The 15,793-nt window shown below is 37.5% G+C and overlaps 1 protein-coding gene across 1 annotated transcript; it reads right to left on the bottom strand.

Annotated features, from left to right (window-relative positions):
* Window positions 1–4,957: 4,957 nt before the first annotated feature.
* LOC126790360 (RNA polymerase II transcriptional coactivator KIWI-like) lies at window positions 4,958–7,458 on the bottom strand. Its single transcript, XM_050516574.1, has 4 exons — window positions 7,277–7,458; window positions 7,063–7,168; window positions 5,457–5,479; window positions 4,958–5,385 (listed from the first exon to the last, which is right to left on the bottom strand). The coding sequence occupies exons 1-4, from the start codon at window positions 7,403–7,405 to the stop codon at window positions 5,326–5,328; spliced, it is 318 nt and encodes a 105-aa protein (XP_050372531.1). The 5' UTR covers window positions 7,406–7,458; the 3' UTR covers window positions 4,958–5,325.
* Window positions 7,459–15,793: the final 8,335 nt, after the last annotated feature.

Raw genomic sequence — 15,793 nt, 5'->3', positions numbered from 1 at the left:
GAATTGGATAACTCTCCGTGCAATAAACAAGGAGGGAATGTCATTATTGCCATGAACCAGTTCAAGCCAATTTAGGAGAAACATGTTTGATTATCCTTTAGAGTTTGTCCAGAGCTGCAACTTTGGGATGTATATAATTATTGAGGGGTAGTAATCGTATTACTGACACCAGTAATACGATACTGGTCAGTAACAATGTAACATGAATATTAAGAGTCAAAATTTTATTATTATGAGTTAGTAGGAGTCAGTAATTTATAATTGTGGGTTATTAGAAATCAATAATTTATTATTAGGATTACTGAGTGTTAATAATTTGTTATTGGGGCTTATTGGGTGTCAGTAATTTGTTATTGGTGGTTACTAGGTGTCAGTAATTTTTTCCGGTGATCGGTAGCCGGAGTCAAGCGGTTGATGGCCGGAATCCGGCATCCGGCAGCGGGTGATCGGAGTTCTTTTCTTTCTAAGAGGTGGAATAGAATTACGGCCACGGAAAAAGTCCTTGATCCACATCCCTATAGAGCGAAAGAGCTGCCTGCTGATCAACTCTGCAAGCTTGTACGTGTTCAAATTCTTGGAAAGGGAACAACTTTCAGTACAAATCGATAACGACCCATTTCATATGATGGGAGTTGCTGGGGTGTTGGGCGCCGTAATCAAAGATGTTTTCTTGTCTCTCGTTTCTTTTCCTTTTTACCCTGTTGCTCGTGCCTAAGAACACTAGGTACTCACTCTAACCTCTGTACCTGATTGAACTGCTCCGGCGTATTTCGGATGCTTGAAGGCCCTGCTGACCCATTTAACTTACGTTGATCTAGGCCAGAAGCAGACCTAATACCCCCGGAAGCCACAGGTAAAACACCCGGTAAAGATGTCATCTTTCGTCAACTTTCTCTATAAATGAATGTTTATATAGATAAATGTAAAATAGCCTTAAAACTATGGTTTTTGTACTAATTGGGCAAATGTTAGTTTATTTTGTGTTAAAATGGTTACATTTTGAACTTTATTATTAAAATGGGCAATTAAAGAGTTAAGATAGTATGAAATTGTCATTTTCTTTTAATAATAATAATAATATCTTTATGCATGTACGTCTAAGAACAATACAAAGCATTCATAAACCGTAAACCGTAAAAGTAAAATTTACAACGAAGAAAGAATCAATGAAACCTTATGACTTTGACTGGGGAAATCATGAAGAATTGAAAATGACGTTGAATGATAAGATTGATTAATTGGGTTATAAGAGCTCATCCACATGATATCGATTACATAAAGATCGATAGAGGTCATCTTCTATGAAAAGTTCATGGCATTATTGGGAAAAAAGGCAAAGCTATATCAGGATATCGTGATGACCTAATGTAAAGACGGTGAGCAAGTTGTGAAGATTAAATTGATGGGAAAATTACTAAATAGTACTAGATCATATTTAAATTAACTAAAAACTCACTTTTCATACTTCTTATATAAATTAGGATATAAGCTCAAACCCAAAGAATAAGTAAAATAAAACTGATTAATTAATTAATGTAAAAATATCTAAAATAATATTATTTTCGTGAAAATTACCAAATACCCATCTTAGATCTAACAAATTTCTATCTCCTCATTTTTTAGTTTTTTTTTCCGGTAAATTTAAATTTTCCGGCCAAACCACCGGCAATTTGGATGTGAGCAAATGTATAAAGTTGTTTCTTATGTCATGGGCTTTCATTTAAGTACCATATTGCATATGTTTTGAGAAATTTTGAATTTTACTCACCAAAAACCACAGTAGTAGTTAGTTTATTAGTCGACAGTAGCATGTATCTTCCAAGTCGACAGTAACAGTTAGATTCATAGTCAATAATAACATGTACATTCCAAGTCGACAGTAGCATGTGTCTTCCAAGTCGACAGTAGCAACTAGTTTTTAACTCGACAATAGCAGTTAGTTTTTATAGTCGACAATAGCAGTTAGTTTTTATAGTCGACAGTAGCAGATAACCTCTCAAATTGATAGTAGCAAACACTATAGGTCAAAAAGGGGTAAAAAAGTAAAATATTTTATGACATGTGACAACTTGCCATCATTTGGTCCTTATTTGCTTTATCAAATTAAGTAGTGAGTTATTTGTAAACTTAATTGTTGTCTGATACTTTTAAGTAGTTTGCTATAAATTGATTCATCGATCCTTACATAGAGTAGAATTGCAAGAATTTGCAATCCAAAGAGACACTAAATAAAATATTAGACTTATTATCTTTTTGGCTATAATATATATATATATGTTTTGAAACCCCTAATCAGAATACCATCGATCATATTATGAGAGCCACTGCATGGCTATTCGCAAGAAACTTTAATCTGAGTGTCTAAACTAGATAGATCATCTTGTTAAAAAAAAAGAGTATTGTACGAATGCCAATTAGGATGGTTGAATTTATAGTTTATTGGCAAGGGGCATTGTGGGAAGAAAATGGAGGTACATTTACCAAATCGATTATTTGTGAAAGTAAATTAGAGGTCTATTATATGTGGAGGTCTAAGCATCATTTTTAGTGATATGAATAGAAGATCTATTTCTAATATATAAATATAACTAGTAAACTTCTAAGTAGACCCAGCTCTAATCAATTATATATTTTTTTCCAATTCTGCCCTTGCAACCTAGAAAATTGAGGAAAGAAAGTACAACCCATATTTTCATCTCTGTGTATTACATGATCATGTATTATATTTGTTGAAAGAGAAATGAAAAGAAGAATCCTATAACTAAATTCTATATAATTCTTGTTCATTTCATGACTTTTCTTCTGTTGAAATTGGAGGTAGGTTTGTATAAGATCATAAACTATCTTAATCTGTCTCGCCAATCAAAAGAGCAATTAAATCAATCAGTTTGGGAACTGCGATCAAAGATTTTTTTGCTGAATAACTACGATCAAACATGGTTCCTTTCCAATAAGATAAGAATGTCAATTCCTTGTTGTGCCAATATTCAAGCAACTTTTATGATGAAAACTAAATGATTAATGGGTGGAGAGATTGAGAAGGGACAACAGTAGTGACGACAGATATTGCTCCCATTTGGCTATGATCGAACCAAGTCAGAGGGTATATTAGATCGTTGAAATCTCTTTTTCCACGTTTTGAAATATGAGTAAAAGAGAGCTTATTCACCGCACCGTCAGAGTACCAACACCGGCCCGCATGCGGTCACGTGCACCGTTAGACTAAAATGGACGTTAGTTGTATCGGGTAATTAAGAGTCTGTTCGACGATGATATCAATGTATGCGGTTCCAATACCACCGTGGTCAATGCCAAAGTTGACGTCAAATCCACAAGGCTGCGGCTGGGACGACGGAGGAGATTGAATCGATGATCGTTGGAGGAGAGCGATGAGACCAAAAATTGACCTTGACCCGACTCTTGCCTTGGGTCACCTTGTACCTGAGCTCTTAATCCAATCCGAGCAGATCGAGTTTAATTCTGGATTCCATGGTTGGATTTGAGAGCTACATACAAGGGTCATGGAGGACATGTAGACAACTGGGAAAGTTCTGGGTTTGATTTGATGTGTTTTTTTCTTTCCAGAAATTAAGGTTAGGCTATCAGAGGTTTAAGAACTTCTCCATCTCTGACCATCAATCCCTTAAGCCAACACCAGACCCAATTGAAATTTATGCCATCATTTCAACCCAAAACTCAACTTGAATAATTCCCCATCGACGACCAATGAAACCCCTCACCACTACCTTTTCCACAACAACTCCTAGTTCTCTAAGGAGTAAGGACCCAATAATTCACGATCGCGACGAGGTTTAATTTCAAATTCCCAGTTATTTATCCTTGAGTTCTTTTATTTCTCTGTTCACTTTCTTCAAAATAAACGTCGAAGGTTAGAGCACCGTTAAACTTCAGACTACATTGATATGCTAACTCAATGAGTGGCTGTGATTGCTCCTTGAAAATAAAATGATTGTTGGTGTGGGAACTCGATGGTGCGTAGAATCCTTTTCCATGAGTAAAATTGGAAACTATAAAATTACCGGGTATAACTAGAACTTTATTGGGTACATTTAGCAATACCAAAAAAGTTGAATACGTTTTAACTTTGATTTCAACCGTTAGATCTCATATGCGGTTGGAAAATTCAAGTATCACTTCAGGGTTTGGTGCAGCTAAACTTCTCACAAAAACTAGTTTATAGGGTATATTTTTTATATGTCAACTCTATTTTTATTTAAAACCTCTCCTGGAAATTGGGTGCAACTCTAAATCCCCCACAGAACAAAGGGTTTGAGATACCGGTCCAAAGGGTACACCTTCCTTCAAGCCATAGCATCAACATGATGAGCTAAGCACTGGCTTCTAGTAATCAAGAAACAGTTAACAGAACAAAACGCAGCAGTATTGCATCAAATTTGCCTAATCAAGAAGAGGCTGACCAATCAACTGCTATTTTCAAGAACTGTAATCAAAGGTAGACAATCAGCGTAAAAGAAGTGTAGAAACGAGGGATTTGCCAGACGCAAGCCAAGCGATAGTAATATAACTTGAGCCTAATCTGACTGGGATGAGTGGCTCTAGAAGGAAGCACCGGCTATCATAGAACCTGCAGAGACGGCATGATCGACAGTAGAAAATATGGAAGGGAGCTAGCAGCCTAGCACACCAAGCTTCTTTCAAACTGAATTTTACCAATTGGGTAATTGCGTATAACAGGAATAGGGACGGGAGAGAAGGTGAAAGGTGACTTCTGGTGGAAATAGAAAAGTTAATGAGCAACTGAAAAGGGTTTAGTGGTGGCCGGTGATATAGCCATATAGGATCCTCGGACTTGTGATCAAGTATGCAAGTGCATCTCTGTTTGTATATTATCCAAAAAAGCTAATATGAGATGAAGATACCAATTTGAGAAGATTAAGAATTTGATAAAACCAAAGCTGCAATACCCAGGGACGAGACTAAAATGATTCTCTTCATTGTAAATCCAATATTTGTGTCCAATTTATACAAAATTTCACCGAGGTGTTTTCTTACACAAACATTATGCAGTGGAGATTTTCAAAAGCATTATGTGTCAGCTTTAATGGGCAGCAAACTATAAACACTGTCAGACCAGTCCATGTGTAACCTAATACTTAAGATAGTTGATCAAGTACTTGCATACATGAATAAGAAGCTGAAGTCTAATTCCAAAGCATAGTCATTGATCTTCATACAGTTTTCAACTCTAGGCAGATACAGAATGTCACACACGGTTACTGTGTTAACAGCCTAAACAAAACTACCTTGCAAGCTAACTTTTTTTTTTTACCACGAAAGACATTTCTAAGCAGTCTCGTTAACAACATTGTCAATCTCCTCCACATGACTCCGAAGAACATTCCACTGCACAAGGGAAACAATTATCGTAGGTAATTCTAGGATGGTACTGAAATGTAAGTCATTAAGATGCATACCTGATCCATCGGTAGTGAGATGCCTAAAAACAAGGAAAAGAGTGTCATTTCTATGCACCAAATATTGAATACAAAGCATACTCCAGATTTAAATTAAGCTACACATACAAATCTTAGGAAACAATCAATAAGATCTTGAGATTTAAGAAGATAATACAAAATCACTAGGCTGGTAATTCTCTCACAAAGCTGCTGAAGTAAGCTGCTGGGTCGCTGGTGATATCACATGAAGCAGAGGCTATCTGGTAGGCGAGGATGGAGGATTAGAACTAGAGTATTGTTGCAATTTTTTGTAATTTCGATCACCTAGCTAAATGGAGTCTGAACGGCGTACACGGTTTAATCAGATGTCCATGAGGTAAACTAAAAAAATTATATGTCCATCATCTCTTGTAAATGGCACATTAGGAGGCACACACCCCTTTGAAGGCACATGATCCCATTAACCTACGCTTCAAAAGCATCACTTTAGTAGTTAATTGATCGTAGATGCCTGGGGTTTATAATGTGCCCAAGTATTATAAGGTTAGGTTTAGGACTTCTGTTCATATCTTCTATCTAATTAATTCTACAATTCGGGCTACCAAATTGCTCTTGGGTTTCTTTGCCTACAACTCTTCATCCATACTCTCATCTTTGAATTTAAGGCTTCTTTCTCTTTTCTTTCATTATTTCTGCAGGGATCCTGTTTCTCCACTATGGTTTTTCCCTGGCATTTATAAAAACGGTCAAGGCTTCTGTCCTGAAGCAATGCCCCTCAAGGTTGTCTTCAAAACACTGATTTCTATAACACCCAGGTAGAGTGAAAGAATTAAATTCCCATATTTGATGAGTGGAATCCAACGGCAATATACTATATACAATATATGAATTGACAATGACCCACATATTAAGTCACTAACATTTCAGTACTAGGTGCAAAGTAACAAGGCCAACTCCAGAACTGGCCATTCTTAGCAAAGGCTACTTGCGAATCAGAAAGCACCGCAGCCACGCAATCCCACAACCTCCTTGAACGTCCCTTGGCATATGTTCTATAAAAGCTAAGTGAATTAACAGATAAATCAAAGACCAAAGACCATTTGCACTTAAAAGACCCTTTTCAAGACAGTGTAAGAGATGCAGCAGATTTAGTAAAACCTCCAAATTCTATACTCTAAATGCAATCCCCATCCAGAATCAGCTCATGGGTTTGTAATTCAGCTTCAACCCACCTTCAAATATTCCGTATATTACGCTGACAAATTGCAATTACTTCTGCCACTAGTGCTAAAAGAACAAGGACAACGAAACCTACGTCTGAACTCTCATTATCATGTATTCATATAGCTCAAACCAGAATATAACTATTTGCATTTTCAAGTGTTTCTTTTAAGAACATGCGTTCAAAAATACACTACCTTTACCACGCATTTGGTCCAAGTTCATGCTTTACTCACATTACCAACTCATTCAATAAAACCCATCAACTGCTCATTTGATCCTACGAAGCAGTAGACTTTCAATTACACTATAAGACTCACGAAAACACGAAAATTCACCAACCAAATCATAAGCAGAATCAGCAGATAAAGCCCCGGAAAGTTTCGAATGAAAAAGAACACACCTTTCTTCCCAGGCAACTGCTTGCCGTCCTTGACATAGAACTCGCGAATGTCCACAATAACCTTCCCATTCCAGTTCCTCACCGTCACTCTCCTGTTCTTCGATATCTGCAAAATCCCTTAAACATTCACACTCTGATTTTCATAAACCCTAAATTACACACGCGCAACCCAAAACAGTAGAAGCGAGTGTGTGAGTGAGAGAGAGGTGGTGACCTCGCAGACGACGATGTCCTCGGAAGAGTCATCAGAGGAGGAGTCTCTTTTGGCGGTCTTTTTGGGGGGCGCGTGGGCATCAGCGACACTCTCATCCTCGTCCTTCCGCTTTCCTCTCCACGACGACATTCTCTTTCGCTCTTGTTGATCGGCGCTTCACTTCACTTCACTTCTCTCTCTCTCTCTCTCTCTCTCTCTCTCTCTCTCTCAGAACTTAAAGAATGAAGTTTAAGAGCGAGTGGGAGAGACGCTGAAGAGACTTTATTTTAAATGTTTTTCTTTTGTCCAAGTGTTTTCCTTATACCCGAAATTTTAACCAATAATTTTCTAGATCAACATTCAACAATTTCGATTTTCTATTCTCCATTTTTGGAAATTCTCATGAAACTCGTAACTTGGGTTAAAACTAGTAGTGCAATATAAATATTTTCGAGATTGATTCGGTTTAGGTTTTGAGCCAACACTAAGAACACACAACTGTTAAACTAAAATTCGGTTTAACTTGGTTTTTTTTTTTCGAAATTTCGATAGTAGTTGGAAACTTGGAATTGATTATCTTTTACAATTACACATTGGAGAAATTTAATTTATTGAGATATGGTACGCAACATGTGAATAATTATCACAAGAAATGAATCAAAATGCTAGTCCAGTACTCCATGAGAATTATTATTCTTCAGCTAGAGGAAATACATCTTATTACACTATGCATGCACTGCTCTGATTGATTATGCAGTATTTGGCCTTGTGGATTTGTTCTTTAATTTAATCTTCAGTTGTATAAAAATGAAAAATATGAATCATAAATAGTCTAAAACCCCAGAAAGTAGAGCGATAAAGCGAGCGAAAGCAAGGAACGTATTTGCAACAGAGCCAAATCTGGATCGAGACCTATTCCAGGAAAGACCTCCATTATGAACTTAACCCCAGCAACAGAGCCAAAAACCTGGAGATACAAATGACACATATGACAAAGATTTAGCGGCTTGCCGCTGTAAAAGCACAGCTCTTAGGCTAAAAACACAACAACAAGCAAAGTAGCAAACTAAGATCTGTCATTATTTGCAAACACATAATCAGCCACAACTTAGGAAAAATGTCTAATGCTCAACCAAACATATGTAATGAAACATGAACACAAGCTGCGAAACACAATACATTAAACTTGATTAGACAAAAACATATAGAACGTGGCATTCTGATTCTATCCAAACTCTATATATTGATTCATATATGAATGCTGCATTTCACTGTTGGAAAACTGGTTAATAAACCATTTAAAACCAAATTATAATTGATTAATTTAATTAAGTTAAACTTATAATTAATCAAAGATGAACATAGATTTGAGTTCTCCATAATGAGGGCTACAAGATCATATGTTTGTTTGTGTAATTTGGTTTGTGGGTGAATAAGAAATTGTCACTCAACGATGACTACTTAGAATGAAGGAAAAATGTTTGTCCCACATTGGAAAAGAGATGTGTTGAAAAGACTTTATATAGAATCCATTGTGTATGGAATGTAAAGTGTGTAAATTTCTTTATACCCTCTCGCGCACGCGCATGGGGGTGCAAATCCCAGGTCACAAGGGAAACTCGTGTATGTCCGTGCGAGCTGCGGACACGAATGCAACACCGAATTGAGGGTCGGAACGCAGATTCTTTTTGCATTTCCGAAAATTCGGTTTTGACATTTCAAATTCTCTTGACTGTTCAAATTCTTCTTTTGTAACAACTGTGTTATTGTGTGTTATGGAGAATTATTATCATCCATTCGAAACACAATCCTCTCCCACTCTCAAAGATCTTAGACTTTCTCTGATGATAGAAAGAAGTACATTTCGAGTTCGTTGAAGGTTCTAGTTAGTAGTGCAACTTCCTAGAATCGTTCAGTCGTTATATCTTGGGAGACAAGCGTCAAGCATCCTTACACCGGTAGAGGAGGCGTAAACGTCTTAAGGACAGTGTGGTATCACACACGTCTCGACTAGTTCTTCCATCACCAATCGTTCGGTATTTTGGTTGAATTACTTTTCGTGTTCTTCGTTATTAGAGTTACATGTTTAGTTTTTGTTTTATAATTATTTATAATTCAGTTTATTAAATTATATATGCAATATATCACTGTTCTTCTAACAATCTTAAGACGTTTATTTTGATATTGCTTATATAATTTGTATTCGATATTTTTCTACAAATTTTCAAGAAAACTTACACCTTGTGTGTGTGTGTGTTTCAGTTTCCAAAAATGACTAACGAAGAAAATTCTTGAAATGGCAAGGGTCCTTTGGTACCAACTGTGTCTGCTGCCCCCGTTGTACATGTCTCAGTATCCCATGGGGAAAAACCTGAGAAGCTCAACGGTTTACATTTCAAGAGGTGGCAACAAAAAGATGATGTTTTATCTGACCACTCTGAATCTGGCAAGATTTTTGACGGAGAATGCTCCTGAGTACAAGGAAGATGACCATGGCGATCAAGCAAAGATTGCTACTGTGAATGCATGGAATAATTCTGATTACTTATGTAGGAATTATATCATGAATGGTCTAGCCGACTCATTGTATAATGTGTACATTAGCATGGGAACGGCAAAGGAGCTATAGAAATCCTTGGAGAAAAAAATATAAGACCGAGGATGCTGGCGCCAAGAAGTTTATCGTGGGCCGCTTCCTTGATTATAAAATGGTGGATTCAAAGACCGTGATGAGTCAATTCTCTGCGATTCAGCTAATCCTGCATGAGATTCACACTGAAGAAATGCAGCTAGGTGAAAGTTTTCAAGTGACATGTGCTATTGAAAAGTTATCACCTACTTGGAAGGAGTTCAAGAATTATTTGAAGCACAAGCGAAAGGAAATGACCATGGAGGATCTAGAGGTTAGGCTTCGCATTGAGGAAGACAACCGAGGATCCGAAAAGAAAGCATGGATCAATGATGTCTCTGCCAAGGCAAACATGATGGAACATGGTCAAGGTTCCAAAAATAAGAAAGGCAAGTATCAAGGGTCCAAACTGGGGCCGAAAGGAGGCATCTCCAAGAAGCCAAGGTTTGAAGGCAAGTGCTACAGCTGTGACAAGACTGGTCACAAGTCAGTCGACTGCAACAAACCGAAGAGGAACAAAAAGAAGGAGGCAAACCTGATTGAAGGCGTCACTTAGGAGGTTGCTGACATGAACCTCTGTTGTATGATATCGGATGATAGCATGGAAAAAGTCAGTGATTATGACTGGGGACTAAATGACTTAGAGCTTTGGTATGACCAAGCCAAGTTTTTGGATTGATCTGTAGAACAGAACTAAATTATCGAATAAGTTGATGTATGTTCTTAAGGTTTTTATGAGTATAAAACTCAGCGTTGACAAATGTGTTTTGTCTGAAATTGATATAGAGTCATGAGTGGTGGATTGTTTAAAATGACAATTGTCAAAAACTAGCTTTTTCACCTATATGGATTAGTCTTCCTAATTTATGGTAGTGAAGACTATAATATATGTCAATTAACATGCACAAGTGTGAACTTGTATAGAGACAAAACTGACTAGATCATCTTCCAAAGTGTTGAAAGAAACAGTGAACCCCTTGATCTGATTCATACAGATATGTGTGATTTAGAATCAACGTTATCTAGAGGGAATAATAAATAATTTATTACCTTCATAGATGATAGCACGAAATATTGCTATGTGTATTTGCTAAAATGCAAAAGTGAGGCTATAGAGAAGTTCATTCTCTAAAAATGAGATTGAGAACCAACTTAACAAGAAAATTAAGGCACTAAGAAGTGACCGAGAGGGTGAGTATAAATCGCCATTTGCTGAGATTTGTGCTCAGAATGGGATTATACATCAAAGGACTGCTCCAATGGTGTAGCAGAACGCAAAAATCGTACTCTAAAGGATATGATGAATGCTATGCTATTCAGTTTTGGGATGCCACCCAACATGTGGGGAGACGCGATTCTCACGGCAAATTACCTTTTAAATAAGGTACCCAAAAAGAAAGAAGAAAAAACTCCATATGAGTTATGGAAAGGGAGAAAACCATCCTACAAATACTTAAAAGTTTGGGGATATTCCTAAACCTAAAAAGGTGAAGAATGGGCCTAAAACGGTTTATTGCATCTTTATTGGAAATGCACATAACAGTTCGGCTTATCGATTCCTAGTCCACGATTCGAATATTCCTGAAATCCATAAGGATACGATAATGGAATTGAGGAATGCATCTTTCTTTGAAAATGTATTTCCACGGAAGTCTAGAGAGGAATTTAATTCTTCTAAACGGGCACGTGAAGACAACCGAGCCGAAACTGATGATGCTCAGGATCAAGAATCTGAGTCGGAGTCCGAATCTGAGTCTGAGGCTGAGGTTGAACCTAGACGAAGTAAAAGGGCATGGACCGCAAAATCCTATGGACCTGACTTCCTGTCATATATGGTTGAAGGTGATCCCCGTACCTTCAAAGAGGCAGTAAGCTCACTGATGGTCCTCTGTGGAAAGAAGCAATCAAAAGTGAGGTTGACTCTGTCATGCAAAATCACACTTGGGAATTAGTGGATTTGCCACCTAGGTGTAAGCCTTTAACTTCCAAGTGAATTTTGAAAAAGAAATTAAAAGCTGATGGGTCAATAGACAAATGCAAGGCTAGACTTGTTATTAAAGGCTATAGGCAAAAGGAGAGTTTGGATTATTTTGACACTTATTCTCCTGTGATGAGAATAACCTCCATACGGATGGTACTTGAAATTGCAGCGTTGCGCAAACTTGAAGTACACCAAATGGATGTAAAGACGGTTTCCTAAATGGAGATGTAGAAGAAGAAATCTATATGGAACAGCCAGAAGTTTTTTCTACTCCTTCTCAGAGTAAGAAGTTGTGCAGACTGGCTAAGTCATTATATGGCTTAAAACAAGCACCAAAACAATGGCATGAGAAATTTGATAATGCCATGATCACCAGTGGATTTAGAATAAATGAAGGTGATAAGTGTGTATATGACAAAAACACTGAAAATGGATATATCATACTATGTATGTATGTGGATGATATGCTTATCGTTGGGAGCAACGATAAGATGATCAAGTCCACTAAAGACATGTTGAATTCTAAGTTTGACATGAAAGACTTGGGACTCGCTGATGTCATTTTAGGAATTAAAATTACGAGAACATCATAAGGGCTTGTGTTGAATCAAACCCACTATGTAGACAAGATTCCTGGGAAATTTGACAAGGAAGGTTCTGGAATTGTCAGAACTCTTGTAGATTTAAATCTACATTTGTCCAAGAATAATAGGTAAAAGTGCTTCTCAATTAGAGTATTCAAGAGTAATTGAGAGTCTAATATACTTAACAAGTTGTACAAGATCAGATCTAGCTTATGCGGTTCATAAGCTAAGTAGTTACACGAGTAATCCTGGAGCTATGCATTGGTAAGCAATTGGAAGAGTACTCAAATACCTAAGGTATACTCGTACCTATGGGTTGCACTACACATCATGCCCAGCTATTATAGAAGGGTTCACTGATGCGAACTGGATATCCGACATGAAAGACTCAAAGTCCACTAGCGGATATGTATTTACGCTAGGGGGTGCAGCAGTGTCCTGGAAGTCCTAAAACAAACAGTTATGACTAGATCCACAATGGAGTCTGAGTTTGTAGCACTAGACAAATATGGGGATGAAGCAGAATGGTTACGCCAGTTCATAAAGGACATTCCTAGATGGACAAAACTTGTGTCTGCGATTGGTATACATTGTGATAGTCAATATGCAATTAGCAGGGCACAAAGCAAGATGTATAATGGTAAGTCTAGACACATTCGTCGAAGACATAATACCATTAGACAACTACTCTCAACTGGACTTATCTCTATAGACTATGTAAAGTCTAAGGATAATATTACTGACCCTTTAACTAAAGGGTTAAACAGAGAGTTAGTTGAAAAATCATCGAAGGGAATGGGACTAAAGCCCATTGGAAATTAAAAATCCAATTATGAGCACAAATCTCAGCAAATGGCGATTCATACTCACCCCCTTGGTCAATTCTTATTGCCTTAATTTTCTTGTTGAGTTGGTTCTCAACCTCATTTTTATAGAGAATGAACTTCTCTATAGCCTCACTTTTGCATTTTAGCAAATACACATAGCAATATTTCGTGCTATCATCTATGAAGGTAATAAATTATTTATTATTCCCTCTAGATAACGTTGATTTTAAATCACACACATATGTATGAATCAGATCAAGGGGTTCACTATTTCTTTCAACACTTTGGAAAGATGATCTAGTCAGTTTAGCCTCTACACAAGTTTCACACTTACGTTTTGAATCAATTTGGAATTTTGGTAAGTGTCCATGTTAATTAACTTTCGCAAAGTATCATAATTAACATGTCCTAGTCTACCATGCCATAAATTGGAAGACTCAATCATGTAGGTGGAAGTAGAAGCTTCATTCGTTTTCTTGATCATAGTCATTACATTCATTTTGATCATCCCACCCGATACATAGCCGTTACCCACAAACATTCCATTCTTGGATAAAACAAGCTTATCAGACTCTATCACTATGCGGAACCCATGAGAGTTCAGCAGTGCACCAGAAATCAGGTTCTTGCGGATCTCCGAAATATACAGGACATTGTTCAAAGTCAACTCCTTTCCAGAGGCCATCTTCAGAATCACCTTTCCTTTCCCCTTGATGGCGGAGGTGGCAGAGTTCCCCATATACAGAATCTCCTCTTCCTCAGATGGTTCGAAAGTGGAGAACATCTTCTTGTCAACACAGACATGCTTGGTGGCTCCAGTGTCCATCCACCATTCCTTGGGGTTTGAATCCACCATGTTCATCTCAGATATCATGCAACAAAGATTCATGTCTGCAACATCCTGAGTGACAGCTTCAATCAGGTTTGCCTCCTTCCTTTTGTTCCTCCTCCGTTTGTTGTAGTCGACAAACTTGTGACCAGTCTTGTCACAGTTGTAGCACTTGCCTTCAAACCTTGGCTTCTTGAAGATGCCTCCTTTCGGCCCCAGCTTGGACCCTTGATACTTGCATTTCTTGTTTTTAGAACCTTGACCATGTTCCATCATGTTTGCCTTAGCAGAGACGCGATTGATCCATGCTTTCTTTTCGGATCCTCGGTTGTCTTCCTCAATGCGAAGCCTAACCTCTAGATCCTCCACGGTCATTTCCTTTTGCTTGTGCTTCAAATAATTCTTGAACTCCTTCCAAGTAGGTGGTAACTTTTCAATAGCACATGCCACTTGAAAACTTTCACCTAACTGCATTCCTTCAGCGTGGATCTCATGCAGGATTAGTTGAATCTCAGAGAATTGACTCATCACGGTCTTGGAATCCACCATTTTATAATCAAGGAAGCGGGCCACGATAAACTTCTTGGCCCCGGCATCCTCGGTCTTATATTTTTTCTCCAATGATTCTCATAGCTCCTTTGCCGTTCCCATGCTAATGTACACATTGTACAATGAGTCGGTTAGACCATTCATGATATAATTCATACATAAGTAGTCAGAATTATTCCATGCATTCACAACAGCAATCTTTGCTTGATCGCATTGGTCATCTTCCTTGAACTCAGGAGCATTCTCCGTCAAAAATCTTGCCAGATTCAGAGTAGTCAGATAAAACATCATCTTTTGTTGCCACCTCTTGAAATGCAAACCGTTGAGCTTCTCAGGTTTTTCCCAGCAGGCACAGTTGGTACCAAAGGTCCCTTGCCATTTCCAGCATTTTCTCCGTTAGTCATTTTCGGAAACTGAAATACACACATAAGGTGTAAGTTTACTAGAAAATTTGTAGAAAAAAATCGAATACAAATTATATAAGCAATATCAAAATAAACGTCTTAAGATTGTTAGAGAAACAATGATATATTGCATATATAATTTAATAAATTGAATTATAAATAATTATAAAACAGAAACTAAACATGTAACTATAATAACGAAGAACACGAAAAGAAATTCAACCAAAATACCGAACGATTGGTGATGGAAGAACTAGTCGAGACGTGTGTGATACCACACTGTCCTTAAGACGTTTACGCCTCCTCTACCGGTGCAAGGATGCTTGGCGCTTGTCTCCCAGGATATAACGACTAAACGATTCTAGGAAGTTGCACTACTAACTAGAACCCTCAACGAACTCGAAAGGTATCTCTTTTTATCACCAGAGAACAGTTAAGAACTTTGAGAGTGGGAGAGCAGATTGTGTTTCGAATGGATGATTTACAAAGAAAGGATTGTGGCTATTTATATAGTGAGGATTTGCAATCAACAATGAATATGATGGCTGTTATAGAAATCAAAATATCATAACATATATGAGTTACATATGTTACAAGCACTGATTTCAATTATGTTATAATTCTCCATAACACACAGTTGTTACAAAAGAAGAATTTGAAATGCAAAAAAAAATCTGTGTTCCGACCCTCAATTCAGTGTTGCATTCGCGTCCGCAGGTCGCACACGAGTTTCCC

Source organism: Argentina anserina, chromosome 1 (assembly GCF_933775445.1).
Source record: "Argentina anserina chromosome 1, drPotAnse1.1, whole genome shotgun sequence".
Lineage (NCBI taxonomy): Eukaryota > Viridiplantae > Streptophyta > Magnoliopsida > Rosales > Rosaceae > Argentina > Argentina anserina.
The sequence above is the reverse complement of the archived record's forward strand: the minus strand, read 5'-3'. Positions and strand labels throughout refer to the sequence as shown.

What these genes read in the sequence shown, in the direction of transcription:
- LOC126790360 (XM_050516574.1), bottom strand. Translation starts at nt 7,405, where the DNA reads ATGTCGTCGTGGAGAGGAAAGCGGAAGGACGAGGATGAGAGTGTCGCT. An exon ending in GCAGTTGCCTGGGAAGAAAG is followed by an intron (nt 5,480 to 7,062) that starts GTGTGTTCTTTT and finishes CCTTGTTTTTAG; the next exon opens with GCATCTCACTACCGATGGAT. An exon ending in TCTCACTACCGATGGATCAG is followed by an intron (nt 5,386 to 5,456) that starts GTATGCATCTTA and finishes TCCCTTGTGCAG; the next exon opens with TGGAATGTTCTTCGGAGTCA.